The 17513-nt window shown below is 34.8% G+C and overlaps 1 protein-coding gene across 7 annotated transcripts in view; it reads left to right on the forward strand.

Annotated features, from left to right (window-relative positions):
• The window catches only part of LOC131676604 (TOX high mobility group box family member 3-like), a 275645-nt gene that overhangs the window by 250010 nt on the left and 8122 nt on the right, over nt 1-17513 (forward strand). For all 7 annotated transcript variants that reach the window (XM_058955772.1, XM_058955801.1, XM_058955753.1 and 4 more), the window contains one exon: nt 8480-8758. In XM_058955772.1, the coding sequence (XP_058811755.1) occupies nt 8480-8758 (279 nt within the window). The remainder of the gene's footprint in view (nt 1-8479; nt 8759-17513) is intronic.

Consider the following 17513-nt stretch of genomic DNA (forward strand, 5'->3'; position numbering starts at 1 on the left):
TCACGATCATTGTCTGAATAGTTAGAATAAGTTTCTTGAAAAAATGTTGCGAAGAGATTACAAATATCTTTTGAAGTTTCACCCTCTTTCCCATCTAAAGACATTTTTGATGGGAAGTTGCATGAATTCAACTTAGTTTTGATGTAATTAAAAAAGTTTTTTGGGCATGACTTGATCTCATTTTCAGTTTTTGCATTATATACAGTTAGTGCCGAAGAAATAGCCAAAGTTAGTTGGTCACGAATGTTAAGGTATTTTTCCAAATTATCCTGATTATTGTGTTTTCTGTAAATTTTGTGAGCTTTTTGCTTCCGATTTTTCAAATTAATAATTTCCTTGTTGAACCAAACTGGATTTTTGGATGCATGATTTCGTCGTTTTTTCGTGAGTGGAACTTCCTCCTGTATTATTTGCCATAAAATATTATAAAAGATCTCCACTGCACATTCAACGTTCACTTGATTCTTTAAAAGGGACTGCCAATTAGCACTGCTTAATTTATATTTAATATTTTCATAATTTGCTTTTCTATAATCGAAAACGTCCTCGAAGTCACAATCAATGAAATTATGATTCTTGTGCACAAAAATAGAGAATTCTATTGCTGTGTGAAACGTTTCATTTTTTCATAAGGGAGAATGAGATTCATCAACACAGAAATCTTCATTAATGTTTGTTAATAGCAGATCTAAATAACGATTGTGTTGATTTTTTATATGGTTTATTTGATTGAGTCCTAGCAATGCAATTTTCTTAAACATATATTGTAATGTTTCGTTATCACCAACGACAGGAAGTAGAATGCTCTCATTTTCAGAGTCAGGAATAAAATCTAAGTTGCGCTGATTAAAATCACCATAAATATGAACTTTGAATTCTGGAGGAAAATTAGAGATTATTTCTTCAGCTGCTTGAAAGAAAATCTCATATGTTGATTTGCAAGCTAGGTCCGGTGGAAAGTACACTGAGACAAAAATGTGGATTTCATCAGCGATATGTGCTTTAACCCATACATGTTCAAATTCTTTGAATTTTGGTGAGACAATAAGATCGGAATTAAATATAGATGAAACTGCGATGAGAACTCCTCCGCCTGACATTCTTTGGGTTAGTCGTAAATCACGATCATCTCTAAAAACATTATAGTTACTACCGAAAACCTCTTCACTTTTTATATCCTCATTCCAACTTGTTTCGGTACCTACGAAAATGAGGAGCCTAATATATTCTTATGGATTTCGTTCATCTTTACGGCGCTCCTCATTCTATTAAAATTTTGACAGTAAACCAAAATTTCAGTGGTTTTCGAAGAAGTTGGTTGTGATTCGTTATTCGTAAAAATATTGTTTAAAACTATTGTACTGTTACCAGCTGCGTCATGCTTGTCCTGGTCTGCCTCTGAGAAGTGCGTTAAAATTGGCGAAAACACGAACGTTCACAGGAGCAAGATGAACAATGATGTTTATTGTTATGGTGATTGTTGTTAAGACCATTGTTGTTTCTATTGCAAATGCTGTTTCTGTTTTCGTTGTGGTTGTTGTTATTTCTGTTGTAGTTGTTGTTGCTGTTGTAGTTGCTGTTTTTGTTGTAGTTGCTTATTCTGTGATTATTGTTGTTGTTGTTGTTACTGTTGTTAATGTTGTTGTTTCTGTTTCCGTTGTGGTCGTTATTGTTTATGTTGTGCCTGTTTCTATTGAAATTGTTGGTGGTATTATTGGACTTGTAGCTGTTGTTTTTGTTGCTATTGTTGTTGTATCTATTTTGGTTGTAGTTGTGATTATTGTTATTGTTGTACTTATTGCGGTTCCTGTTCTTATTGCACTTGCTATCTTTGTTGTTGTAGTTGTTTTTGTTATTACTGTTGATATTGCTGTATCTTGTACCCTGTTTTCTTCTCGATTTTTTACTCTTTGCTGCTTTATCTTTCTCTTTTTGTTGTTTAATGCGACGCTGTTTACGTAAGTCATATTCTGACCAGTCGGAGCGCCACACTCTTTTCGAACCAAGTGTGCGCCATCCATCTTTTGCCACTTGATTATGCTGCGAACCTGAGATAGCAGTTTTATTTGAAACGACGGTCAATTCGTCCATCAGACTGGGGGGAGACACCGCAGGTGTCAAACGAGCATTATTAACACTGGTTTCCAGGGTACTAATTGTCGCGGCAATTGCCCTTACTTCGTCTAAAATATCGTCGCCAACAGCGCTGGCTTGTGATTTTATTTCGTCAAGAGCATCACGAGCAGAAAACGACTGGTTACCGGTATGTTCGTTGCATTGAGACGCCATGTCAATGGTTATTACGCTTAAATTTTGAACTGAGTCAATGAATTCATTGTATTGATTCATTACTGTAATCATTTTGCATTGTTTATCAACTTTGACAATCGTTTTGCCTTTCTCATATAAAGAAAGGCTACGCAATCACTGTAAAAATCGACTTTTTAACCGAGGCCCGGAGGGCCGAGTGTCATACACCATTCGATTCAGTTCAACGAGATCGGCAAACGGCTGTGTGTGTATGTATGTGTGTGTATGTGTGTGTGTCATTTAAACTCACACAATTTTCTCAGAGATGGCTGAACCGATTTTCACAAACTTAGTTTCATCTGAAAGGTATAACGCTCCCATAAGCTGCTATTGATTTTTTAGTTGGTCCGACTTCCGGTTCCGGAGTTGAAGAGTCCGGTCACACAGCAAATTCCCATATAAACTGGTACCACCATGATGTTAAAATGATGTAAAACATATTAAAATTGATGTAACATTACTCTAGTTTGCCGGTCTGGATCACTAATGATCAATTAAAGCAGCTTTAACCACATTGGCCACCTATGACGGTTCATGACGCCCCCGGGGAACCCGCCAAGTTCCTAAGCTAATATCACACCCATTCCCCAACGAATTCTCTACCGATTTTTACAAACTTGATTTCAAATGAAAGATACAGTAATGCCATTGACTGCTGCTGAATTTCATTCGGTTCTGACTCTTGCTTTCGGAGTTACAGGGACACTGGAATTTCCTATATAAATCGGTACAATCGTAATACCTCAGAGGCTAAAAACTATTGAAATGGTCACCAAATTACTTCTAATCGCGGATCTAGATCACTGATTGCCAATCAAACATTATTTGAATATATTGTCCACTATCGACGATTCCGGAAGTCCGGAATTCCGGGCATATTCCACAATTAAAGTCGCATCGGTTCTTCGGTGATGACTGAACCGATTTTTTCAAACCAAATCTCAAATGAAAGGCAAAATATGCAGTTGAGTATTGCCTCGCCGCCCCTCCCCCGCCTTGCCCTTACACCTTCCTCCTTCATCACTCCCCTCCCCTTGGACCACCCTAACATCCGCATTTCCTTCATCCACCCCGTATACCGAAATAAGATGAAGGATTTCTGACACATCCTCCATTCCCACTCTACTAACCCCCCATTCCCTCCACTTTCAAACCCATTCCACCAACATTTAAAAATATAATCACATGAAGATAACATTGAACTCATGCTGATTAAACTAATTCAATATTATTCTTTTGCCTTTCTCATATAGAAAGGTTATGCAATTGCTCCAAAAACCGACTTTCTAACCGAGGCCCGGAGGGCCGAGTCTCATAACATTCGACTCAGTTCGCCGAGATCGCAAAATATCTGTGTGTATGTATGTATGTGTATATATATATATATATACATATATATATATATATATATATATATATATATATATATATATATATATATATATATATATATATATATATATATATATATATATATATATATATATATATATATATATATATATATATATATATATATATATATATATATATATATATATATATATATATATATATATATATATATATATATATATATATATATATATATATATATATATATATATATATATATATATATATATATATATATATATATATATATATATATATATATATATATATATATATATATATATATATATATATATATATATATATATATATATATATATATATATATATATATGTATGTATGTGTGTGTATGTGCGGATTTATTAACAAAAAGTCCACATCGGTTTCTCGGAGATGGCTGATCCGATTTTTACAAACTAAGATTCAAATGAAAGGTATAATATTCTCATAGGTTGCTATTGAATTTCATTTTCAACCGAGATCTTGTTCCGGATTACAAGTTGAAGAGTATGGTTACAAAACAAAATTTGTTGATTTGTCCACATCGGTTTCTCGGAATTTTCTGAACCGATTTTGACAAACTTGATTTTAAATGAAAGTCAATCAGCTGCTGTTGAATTTTGTGTGGATCCGAGTTCTGGTTCCTGAATTACAGGGTGATACGTACGATCATGCAGCAAATCCCGATTCAAACGAATACTGCGATGAATGTAAAAAGGTGATTTTTTTTCCAAAATGTAAACACAACTGTTGAATTTGTAGATCTAGGTCATTCAAAGTCTCTTTGGCCACACTGGCCACCATCGACGGATCCGGAAGCATCCAAATTCAGAATAACGGTTATATTGGTATCTCGAAAATGGCTAGACCGATTTGATCAACTTAGCCTCAAATGAAAGGTGTTGCGTTCCCGGAAACTGATATTAAATTCCATCTCCATCCGACTTCCGGCTCCGGAGTTACGGGTTGTGGAGTGCGATCCCATAGAAAACTCCGATTCAAACCGATACCGCGATGAATGCAAAAATGTGCTCTTATATATACTTACCAAGTGTAATAAGAATAAAAGACATTTCCATAATGTTATATTGTACGAACCAGCTATTAAATCATAGTTTGGAGAAATGAGAAAGGCACAATTGCACCTCTAGGTGGATTAAAACAGGTTTTTTTTCTGAAACCACACGAAAATGTATTCAAAACTCAATTCTGATATCCTAAGAAAGAAAATAATATTCACGAAGACTTAATAACTCACATTCAAGAGTTTTTAGATAGTATTCTAATAATATATTGGGAAAAACACTTATGAGGGGTTGATGTCCTCTAAGATCTTGATAACATAATTGTTTCACTGGGTTGCTGATCCTAAGTCGTATGATAAGCGATAAAAACAGGATTCACTTCTTCATTTCCTGTATTTTTGTTAGCTTTCATAAAACTGATTAGTAAATTAATGTCTTATCATTCTTTTTATTTATTCGTAATAAACATACGTGCTAGTGCTGTCTAGTAGGTAATTAGAATTATAATAATTGACACGTCTATTAAATTGCTATTATATCTGTCATACAAAGCAAGGTTTTTGGCACAGTTAATGCTTATTTTCGGCCGCTGAAAATAATTTTATATTCTTATCGCGAATGCAGTCGATAGGTTTTTAGTTCTAGCCTCATTTTGTTTACTACCCTCAATTGTTTCAAAACTTGTTGATACTTTTCCTACTACTAATTTGTCTTCTGTAAAACAATGCAATGCCCCGAATACATTGATTCATGGAGATATTACCAACGATGTGCAATATAACTGTTTTTGTTTCGTTTTCCAAGATGTCCGCTTTCTGAGGCGTTCTTAGTTGTTGATTTTTTTTCTGTCGTTTACAAGAGGTAAATTACTGTAATAGGTGTCTTGATAATCTATTACCATCATTTGTTTTTACATCTTGTAACATTTATAGGAAACCAGGAACAAAAAAATGAAATGAAGAAAAAAATAATTCTTTGTGCAATTTTACAGAACTTCTATATATTAACAATTCTATATATTTTCCCGATTTCAATGAAGACCGCATATTTTTTTCGTCCACTAATTGAAACTAACTATTTTTGACAAAAATATATCCACTCAAAACCTTAGGCAAAATCCCCGATTGGCATGGATTTTTTCAAAATCCCCATCATCAATAATCACTATAAACCTCTTTAAGGAGGCATAGAAGTTTTTTGCCTTGTTTTCTGACACATTTTCAAAATCTTTTTGATCGTAAACGGGATGTCAAAATGGATTGAAGTTTTTGCGTATTACAAAACACACAGTCTTGAATAACAATTTTAAGTAAAGTATTCGAAAACGCTTTCACCACTCCCCTCCGACTCTTTGAAATTATCGAAGCAAAAAGTAGATGAAATGCAGTACCATAGATTGGCGCTCGTACGCTCATCGAGAATGAAAAATTCGAAAAGAATCTTTAAGCATATTAAATTATCTAGTCCTTGACTTATCCTTTTTCAAAAAAATCAAGTTATAAACAAAAAATAAACATTTGAACAAAAAAATATTTTTGTTAAATACTTGCAATACAAATTTTCCAAAGAAGATGGGTCAAAGACTAGATAAATTAATAAGCAGTCTTTGAAGACATGGTTTTGAAAAAAAAACAAACACAATTGAAGTGTTCACAAGAGCCTAACTCATAATTTATTTATTTTTTCAACTTCGGGAGGGTGGCCTAGTCGGGGCGGTTTATAAAATCTATTCCTAAAGAAATCGAGAAAACTTCTGTGCCCCCTCTTAAAGTTTGTTAGGTATATATTTTGAAATTAAAAGAAGTAAAGTGAAATTGTTTCTGTAACTAATGCTTTAACTGCTGAAACAACAATTTACAGTAGTAGAATGAAATATGGACTCATCATAGGATCAGGCCAATGGGAATATTTACTACTGTAGGATTTTTAGGCTTGTAAAATTCGAAGCGTAGATTCCAGTAATAAAAGTGTTACTATTCCTGTGGTAGCGGCAGATACGTTGCCATACACGTTAAATGTTGTCGAAACCAATGCCATGGTCTTTCGTAGGCTAATTAAAATCATTATCTACGTATATTTCATCATTCACAAAAAGTATAATCTACATTTAGTTTTTGGTGAAACGTCTAGTTCAGCTAATTGCAAGAGTTTAAAATAATCGAAGCTCGTTTTTGACGACTGAAAATGAACCTGATGCTTCTCGCGGTGAATAGAAAAAGTATTCTTTCAAATATCCATGTTATTCATTCAGTTGAAAATCGCACAATATATTCATTTCACTAATTATCTAGGTAAATGTTTTCAAATGCCAGTGAAGCATATGAAACAACAATCATCATCGCTTACATTGTGCCAGAGCCTACTTTGATGCGTTTGATTTGTTGCTGCACGTTCGCTTCGTGTAATAATCGGAGACGAATGAAAATCTGCATGGATGAATGGTCGGTTTGATCATTTGACGTTTTCAGATGCGTCACTGACTATTGAAAATGAATGCGGCTGAATATGATCAATTTTCATTGAATGAATTTGAATATTTTTAACTCTGGTGAGTACTGCTTCAAATAGACATGTAAAGTGTATGAGTTGGACATCACAGTATTAATGACACTAGAGAGTGTGTGGGCTATGTTCTTCTGTTCTTTTGTGTTGGTCACTAAATGTGTGATTGTAAATTCCTCATATTTTTAATGAAAATGACCGCAAAGCTACGCTATAACCATTATAGTGTCAAAGTACAATATCCCCCTCTTTCTCATACTACATTATTTATGGAAATGATAATGTCAAAATGGGCTCATAAACTGACACAGAAAGTTCTCAACTAAATGTCTGTGGAATGCTGCAAATAACAACACGATGCAATGCAGTCCATCTTGCAGCTGAACTGTTGTGCAAAAAAAAAATCAGAAATGCAATCTTTAATTTTATTGTTTTCCAACGTACGGACGTGCGAAAACTAATAAACATAATCAAACTGCATCATCATCTGCACAAACATCATCAGAAGTTACGTGAACCGGTTTGAACTAAATTAAATGAAATTAGGATTAATATCTTTCGAGGTTGTTATTCTGGCTCTCAGTGGGATGAGACAGCGATAATTAGTTAAAGATATAAAAGGATTTATGGCCTCCGGTTTGTGCACGATGGATGTGCAAAATATGTAATGATACCGGGTGATCCATCACATCAACAGAAGTTGCATCTGTTAAACGACGATCTGCGCCTGATGTTTTGAAATTATTTAATCGGCAAGTTCTATACATTAACATGTTTCATGAACATGTCTGCTTATTTGATTACCTTTTCAAAAACTATCACAGGTTTCTAGTGATACCTTGAAAGACAGTTATTCAAAAACTGACAATAGTAAGGTACATTTTTGATCTGTTGTGATGAATGACGGTAGGATATGTGCCCAAGAATTGCTCTACCAAATAGCTTCACCTGTTCTGTTTGTTTTTAATTTGATATTTTAATTTATTCCCATTTTACTCCCATTACTGACAACGCACACATGACACGGAGATGATGAAAAATAATGATTCGGTACATCATAAATCATTTCGGTTGCATTGTGGAAACTCACAGCCCACACGTGTTTCTGCTCAGCTATGCTGAAGAATGAGAGTATTTATTAATGGAAAAAATATCTTAATTGATGCTTTTCGTCCTATTTGCACATGGAGCTTTTCATAAAATTTCCTTTCAAAACAAACTTTTTTTTATTTTTTATCCCATTTAGGGCACGGAAGGTGATCAACAGCAGTCCGCCCAGCAGCAGCAGCAGCAACAACAGCCGATGTACTCTCCACCCCCACCTTCCCAACAGCATTCGGGCCAGCAGCTTCCTCCCCCACAGCAGCAGAATAATCACATGGTGAATCACTCGCAACCGTCACCTCAGCATGGTCAACCAGTTCCACAAGTGAGTCCCCACATGCCCGGCCAGGGAGGTCATATGCCGTCACAGAACAACAGCTACCCGCCGCCATACGCATCACCGTACAAGTCGCCACAGCAGGTGAGTCCCAAGTTGCCGACATGCTGTTTTGACAATTATTTGTAGCTCTGTCAAAATCGAACTAAGGAAATTACGCATCGATAAGTTGAAACATTTAGTGGGTACCAATGGTTGAGCTCTTGATCTAAAACTCGAGCACAGCCATCGAATCTGGTTTGATTTAACAAACTTAGTTTGATTAACATCATAAAATTCGCAAAAACACCAACTTTACGATGATAGATATCTCAATTTCGATGGTTTATTCGTTTCTTGTCTATCTCATAAAAGAAAAACTATAAAAATTTCACTTGTATGATGGGTAGGTATACAGTGCGGGATAAAACAATAAGGCCACATTCGCATTTTTTACTCCGCTAACCTTCACGTTAAGATTATGCTATCAAGCGATGGGCGTTAAAAAGACTAAAATAACAACTTCGTCTCATCATCACCAGTTTCACCGAAAATTTTCCCAATTTTTCCTCCTTAGGGAGGAATATAGCATAATGAGTTGTCAATCGTTAGTATTGACAATTGTAGTATTATAACTTATAAGATAAAATTTAAAAACCAATTACGTTAAAATGCCATCATTGTAAGAAACGCTTAGAAGAGAATGGGATGGTTTGATGCGGGAAGCACGATAGTCAGATTGGAGTTAAGGAAGACCAAATGATGCAAACTTTTAAAATGAAAGCCTTTATTAGTCTAAAACGATTCTAATCGATGCTATTTTGTTACCAGCAAACAGGCTTGATTAGAACATATGTACAAAACTTCAACCATGTCTTTCTTTGTTGTACATCCGCTAGGCATCGAAAAAAAATCGCAATGTTCTTGAATCTCAGTATGATTTTGCTGCTGCAAAATGTTAGCGACATTTCATTCCTGTAGATATAACTATGGTTTAAGCTGTACGCACACGAGGCGACAGGCGACACACGCCACAAACTATGTATTTTGTTTTACCTATTCCAACGCGACAATAGCAACAGCGTTAGAATAAGTAGAACAAAATCCATAGTCGCCGGTCGCCTGGTGTGCAAACAGCTTTAGTTGAATGAGAAACTCAGCTAACCAGAAGTTGCGAGTTTTTTTTGCAAAATGTGAACGGAAGAGCAACATACCACTTACATGAGGCTTGACCGTTTGCAGTGTTGCTTGTAATCAGTGGCTGGGTTAGTAGTTGAATTGTTTTCACTGAATCCAGATGGCGTCTCTTTGTTATTCTAGTCTCTTTACACTAGTACAAATATGCCAATGTATGTATCTAACTATGTGGAATAAATGATGATGTGATGCATGCAGAAATTACAATTTAATGCGAATGTCACTCAGCATAGGAGAAACATCGAAAACTGCGTTAAAATTCTTTTTTCAGCGATTTTGAAGACATCAAGTTGAAGACTTTGTTTATACATTTGGAATGGATTTCGATAAATGAGCTTCTAGAAAGATCGACAATGTTTTGTGTGACCCGTAGTCACGTGTAGCAACTGGACGCCCAGAAAAATTAACGCAGTTGATGATATTTATTCCAAGTAACTTTTAACTATAGATGCATTTAAACCAGCATCGAAGATTAGGGATGAGCTTAAGCTGTAAGTCCACCCGCAAAAGTTGTTTTTGTAGGATATAGTTCTGTAAATCTCATTGTTCAGGGTGCACGGTGTCTTTGTCCAACAACTTTATTCAAAAAAATTCGGCATCTGTAAAACTTCGGGGTATGAAAGAATGGACTTTTCCCTTTCATTTGAAAGTAAAATCAAAAGGTCTAGAACAACTTTTTATTTTAAAGTTTTTTGATTGAAAACTTAAGCTTTTTAATCAATTTAATTCGCATCTTTGCTTCTAATTGGTACTATAGACATTCAAAAAATACTAAAAGTGAGAATCTGATGAACAATTGTCTACAACTGCGTAGAATGTTATAGATCGATATAAAATCACCCGAGAAAGTTATTAAAATTTTATCAGTTCTTAGGTGTGCGGGGGCCTATGGATTAAGAAGTCGATTAACAATAACTTACAAAAAAATGTTAGGTTTAAATGAACAATAAATTCAGACAAATTTCAATGTATTCAAAGTCCCATTCTCAGCAGAAAAAATATATTTTCAGATTTCTCCGGGTCTTGGGCGAAAATGACACTTTATGAACAAGGAGGTGTGGAAAGGCGTTGACCAAATTTATTCGATAATCTTATACCTTATACCTAGAATGACCCTTCTTCCTGATCCTATCCTGCCTGGTAAAATACAATTGGCTTAAATTCAATGCTTTATATTTGAATGAACTAAAGTAGACAGTTCGACATTGTAATAAACCACGGATTTTATTGCAATTTTGGGTTGAGAATCCTGTTTGTCTTTATCATCATTAAAAGAAAGATGATTGAAAAAGAAAAAAAAGCTCTTCGAACATTGGATCCAGGTTTGTTATCTTTTGGGGTTGATTCATTTCATCAGAATTTATAGATGCAGATTTTTGCTTGTCCTAAAATTTTATTTCCAAATCGAGCACACTTCACATAATCTTAGAAAAAAGAAAAAAAACATGTGCCATAATTTCCTTTAAGAAGAAATTCCGAAGTCGTTACTCGTTGTACACGGATCACAACAGAAAACGAACAGGAAAATATCAGGCTGGACCATACATTCAGTAAATTCTCAAAGTAATACAAGACAACATATCAAGAAGACAGAGTTGTCAGTTCAGTTCAGAATCTGGAGACATTAACAGCAACACGTCCCAACAAACATTAGGAGCTGAACTATAAGACTACGTGTTGATTTTAAGTAGATTAAAGGCTATGTAAGCTGAATAAAACTTTCGCTGAACTATTTAAACATTAACAGTTTATTCAGCCTATTTAAAATCCAGTATTCGCCAGTTCCAACTAGGCTGAACTATAATACTAATAAATGTAACAGCGACAATATTAAAGCTTTTACTCAACCATATGAATCAGACTGAATTGCGAGTTGAATAAACGATGGTGTTACCAATAGTATTACCTTTAATCATTAAGCTGCACTACATGTCTTCAAAAGGTTGTTTCTACCTTTACATTTGCCGTTATACCACCTTTGACCTTTAGCTGAATTATGTGTTTAACAAAGGTAATTGTAACTACTACAAAAATTGGCGCGATTAGCAAATCATGACGAATGGCAACCGACCTGGGTTCGAGTCCCCATACACACACACATTTTTTTTTTTTTACTCTTAAGTGAAGCATTTTTTATTATTTATTTAATTCGAAACGGTCTGTTTACTTATGAAACATGAATATTCTCATATTGAACACAAGAGAAACTTTTTGTTCCAACGTTGCTATAAATTTTTGACACCAGCATTGTTACCATGATTTTTTCTACCCATCTACTTGCAAACAAAGATACAATGAAGTGATTATTCACGCTGGCGAACTTGATTGATATAAATAAATAAACTATTGAATTCGAACAGCGACTTCCGCTTACCAAAAAAAATCACAATGGAAATAAAATCATTTGGCAGGGAGTGGTAAATAAATTGAGAAGATTTCCACCTTAGAATTCTAAATGGCTTCAATCCATCATTCAGTTACCACCACTTTCATGTAACACCCATTTTACTTATCTAAATGTTTTGTGACAACCATAAGTCCTACCCTTGAAAACAAAAACGACTACAATCATCATTTTTGAAATAAATAAATTATCTAATTTAAAATTCCCGAATGTTCTAAAAATTATTAAATAAAAAAATTGAAATAAAAAAATTATAGTAGGTTGGGATTCGAACCCAAGCCAACTAGGTTCACTCAAATCTATAGAAGGCTACTGTAGCCTTTGTACAGGCTCTATTCAGCAGCCTAGACTTGTCGGTACATCGGTGAAATCTTAAGCATTCGATGTATGTAAGATTGGTGCAGACAGTAAGGTAAGTGCTTAGTATTCAACAGGTTGCTGGTTCGGATCCAGGTACGTGATATGATATCTAACAAGATAATACAATTTTTCTCTAACTGTAACGTATCTCTAATAAAAGAATATGGCTTCCAAAGAGATTGATGGCGTGTGTAAATTGAAATAGATGTCTTTTTTAACAATTTTCCTATGATAATTCTCTCAGCTGAATAGCGGTAACGAAAAGGTTTATTGATAAAGCTGAACTGTGGTTTTCTTCAGGTTGTATATACGTGCTGAAGAATTGTTCTTTCATGTGTCTTAATCAGACAAGCTGAATAAATTCTCCAAATCCAGATGTTTATGGGTGGAATAAACGATATATGATTACACGTATATTTCCATTGTTCAGCTAGAGCTGAATAAAGCAACTGTTAAAACGTTTATAAACCACTTTCTACATCTACTATTATATTAAGATCGCTATCTTCGTACAATAGACAAAACCTTTATTTCTCATTTACTATTGCGATTTCTGTTCAATGTATAGCGACTCCCAAAAGTTAAATCTCATCGAATTATTTTTCTATCCTTCATGAAACTGTCAATCAGGATTCTCAATCGAAATTAAATCAAATGACTGAATATCTAATCGAGTTTGATGAAATATAATGTTAAAAATTAGGCCGAATATATCCCACAAGATGCTAACGAGCAAAAAGGTTGATTCAAGATTACATCAAGCATACTCCAGAATGAGTGATGAAAAAAAGAAGAAACAAATATATCTGTGAACTGTGACAGAAAAAAAACTGTTTCATTTTGCTGCATTGCCCAGCATCTTTCAAAAGAGTCTTAATTTCTTTCAAATTTTATCTACTCTTCTATATAACTCCATGCTCCTAAAATATTGGAGCGCATAAAACGGTCGAATCTGGAATTATGTTTTTTATGCTTAAAGGTGGGACTTTGCTAGAATTCAGGTTCTTCTGAGAACACTGTTAAAATAAGGCAATCCATTTTTCTACAAATAAAAATGTTGTACACAATGAAATTGTACATCAGATTTTTACATTTGGTAATATTTGAATGTCTAAAGTACTACCTAGGGGCAAAAATGTGAACCAGTTTCATTGAAAAGCCTAAGTTTTAAAACAAAAAAACTTTAAAATAAAAAGTTGTTCTGGAGTCCCCGTCAGAATATTTTAATTTTACTTTCAAATGAAAGGGAAAGCCCATTCCATCGCATGCTGAAGTTTTAGCGATGCCGATTTTTTTCGAATAAAATTGTTCTACCAAACACACCGTGGGGTCCCTTTGGTAACGAATGGTTCATTACATTTGGCCTGCCAAATCAAGTACTTCGAAGCGAACTTCGATAGCTTCATCCATTTTAAACGATTATCCACAGCAAACTTATCTTAACCCATGAAATAGTCCTGTCCGTGCAACTACTTAAGATACGCTTTGATGTAGGTCTCCTCATCAATGACCCAGCACCAGTAGTTCGTAAGAAGCGTCGTGTATTTCGCGGTTGCGCATTTTGGCCACACTTTTACTGGCGTTCGTCCCGATTTGGGAGATTCAGCCCTTAGTTTGACAATAATTAGTTAGTTCAATGTGCTGGACGTTTGTTTCGTCGCTCATTCCTAATACCTAACCTCAGAAATTGGATCGCTTGATATTGTTTTAAAGGGGAGATGGATTTTAATTTTCCGTTACGGAAAAAACCAACACAGAAAAATAAATAACCCAAAGAATACTTTCCTTTATTTTAAATTTAGGTCCATTTGAATTTTGCGCCTCAATCACATTTATTAGTGTTGTCGAAATCAAAACGAGAACTTCGACTTATTCGAGCCCTTATGTTATTAAAGAACTTTTGAGTTGTTTGAACTATACTCAACATCAAGTAATTTTATCTTAAATTCCAGTATACTTAACTCAAGCGTGAGTATAAAATACCTAGCAATAAGTTGAAACTTTTGCCATGATTAAGGGGAGGTTCTCATTAAAATGACCAAAAAGTTAGCAAAATTTGGATTTTTTTGTGAGCCAATAAAAAAACATAAAAAAGCTTATATTCACTACAGCAGTGAATTTCATTCCTCTAATAAAAGGTTTTCTTTCGAGAGCTCAAAAGATGATTTATTCGTGGTAGAATGTCAATATTTTGTAATTACATGGAACTATGGGTTTGGACATCGCTGATTACGAATCTAAAGTCAATTTTGCAAAATTCTAAATGGCTGCTCCAGTATAACAGACCCAAACTAAAAAATACATAGCATTGCAGCCAAAAACGAACAAAATCTGTATGAAATTAAAAAAAAATAAAAATGGCGATTCTAATACGGCGCACTAAAATGGGACCAACAATTTTGTCTAAAAATTTTCACGTTCTACCGTTTTCTGTGGTTGTTTGATGCACTGGCACTTCATCACGAGTTTGATGGCTAATCCTGCTCCAGATATTCGGTTGAATTTCACGTCTTCGCCGCAGGACTTGCAAACATTTACTAAAGAAGTTAAAGATAGTAACGAAGTTGCAAATCACATAACCGATGCCCTGGTACAGTTCAATGTACTCGTAACCCGTGATATACTTTCTCGAGACCTGTACACATATATAGTGCAACGCGTAGCATTCTGGGAACGCGCACAATGTCATGAAAAGGTTTCTACCTGAGGCGCGCGTCTCGAGCTCAGAGCGTCTCATGGTGGCTAGGACGCCACTTCAAACAATGGGAACTGTAGAAACTTTTTTAATGCGCGAATCGAAAAACCCGTTTAACACAATATAGTGGAAAAAAATCACAACTCCTTGCGAGGTTTTTCATACTTAACCCGCTGCTGCCCAACCCCGCCTTTTGGCGGGTTACGAGAAAAACGCTATAGAATGTTCAAAGCACGATTGTATGTTGTCACCAGTATGAAAACCTCTTTACAACATTCCTATTAATTATACAAGTACATTGTTTGCCTTTTGAAAAATCACTATGTTGAATCCATTCAACTTTAAAGTTGAAAAATTTGAGGAAAACGAGAACATATCTTATGAATGGCAGTGTACTGCCCATGTACGCAAATCAGTCCCGAAAAGATAGGAAATCCCATAGAAAATATGCGATCATGGGCAGTGTAATTTAGTTAAAAAATGTTTATGCTTTTAAAAAAATTATTTTTTCCATACATTTTAATCTCGGAATTTACTGTATCATTTTACAACGGGCAGTAAAATTGATTGTTAAATGAACTACTGCATACGCAGAACTCTCCCAAGTACCCCTATACACATGGGGCAATTACGAATAGAGCGGTAGTGAAGATTTATTGTGAATCTACTGAAAATCTATACTTCGTCCCACAATTTCAAAACGGTGATAACCATAAATTTCATTGTTCTAGTATTGTTTGTAGGGTTAATGCTTTTGTTAATTTTCATCCGGGAGTGTTTCACAATGCCATTTTCATCATCAAAATTGAAAAACCATGGATTTCGAGAATTCGGAACAGTCGTCAAAGGCACGAAAGATGTACCCAAGAATATTAAATTTTGAGTGAGGATAATACTGCCGTTCTACGCCCAATTGTCCCATGTTGCAAAACTGGCAACTGAGAAAAACGCGATTGAAGATGAAAATTGTATTAGCCATCTGGAGGGATACGGTGTAACAAATAAAGCTTTATTGTCCAAAATTACGTTCATGGCAATCGTTTTCATTATAATCAGTCCAGTTTTTTATTATAGAGATTCAATTAACGTTAGTTTTTAAGAAAAATGTTAAGTGGGACTGTTATGCCGAGAAATCGAGCGGAAACCGGAAAGTTCTACGCATATCAGTCCCATAACGATCTTTGTAAATGATGCTCATAACTCATTTTTTTACAAAAGTGTATGTCGTGAGTTTTTCTGTTACTCGGGAGATTTGTTGCTTTATAAAAATTGGACATAGGGTAAAGTACCTATTTTTACACTATTTAGAAGGGTACCTCACAAGATCATTAATTACTCTGCCTACACTCGATGGAGTGCATTAATTTGGCATTCACAACCTTGCTTCGTTCTTAAGAACCAATCTAATAACACAAATGGCCTAAAAACGATGAAATGCTAGTGTTTGATCGCAACTAAAGTTCCATTCGAGTGCTCCAATTGTCGCCTTACCATTTGATCCAATTTGTTGAACAAAGATAGCAAACGCTGCACTAACCAACGGCTTCAAATGGGTAGCGTGATAATAGAAACATTGCGAAAATAGGCTCATTATCCTCAATGCGTTCGCCATGTTATGCAAGCGACGATAGTTATGAAGAGCTTTACAGGATTGTTCTCACTGCTGTGATTAATATTGCCACTGCCATTTTTAATGATCCTGTATTTTTCCATCAATTTTTTCAGTGCCCGACATCTAGCGTAATGTACTTCTTAACTAAACGCTACGTAATTATTTTTTTATTGCGCACTTTTTTGGGATTTTTGTTAGTGGGACAATTATGCGTAGAATATCAACAATGGGACAAACAGACTTGGTATTTTTTCACGAAGTCTTCGAACAAACTTTATGATTTGGATGTTTTTTCTGAAAATATACATCAAAAAGTACTGTTTGGTTAAAAAAGTGAAAATGACCAAAAAGCAACATGGGACAATTATGCGTAGAACGGCAGAATAGATGTATGCTGTTTCTAAATTTTAAAAAATATGCTGCTCCTGTTTTATCGATGGCTAATACTACGTTGACACTACGAGTAAAAAGTGTTTTAATGCTATCTTAACGACATTTTTCTTGTTGCTAATTATGTGTTTGACTGTGTAGTGTGAACCATAGTATAAGGTAACTAAAAAAATAAAAGATAGTAGATTGATACTTTTCTATT

Source organism: Topomyia yanbarensis, chromosome 1 (genome assembly GCF_030247195.1).
Source record: "Topomyia yanbarensis strain Yona2022 chromosome 1, ASM3024719v1, whole genome shotgun sequence".
Taxonomy (NCBI): Eukaryota; Metazoa; Arthropoda; class Insecta; order Diptera; family Culicidae; genus Topomyia; species Topomyia yanbarensis.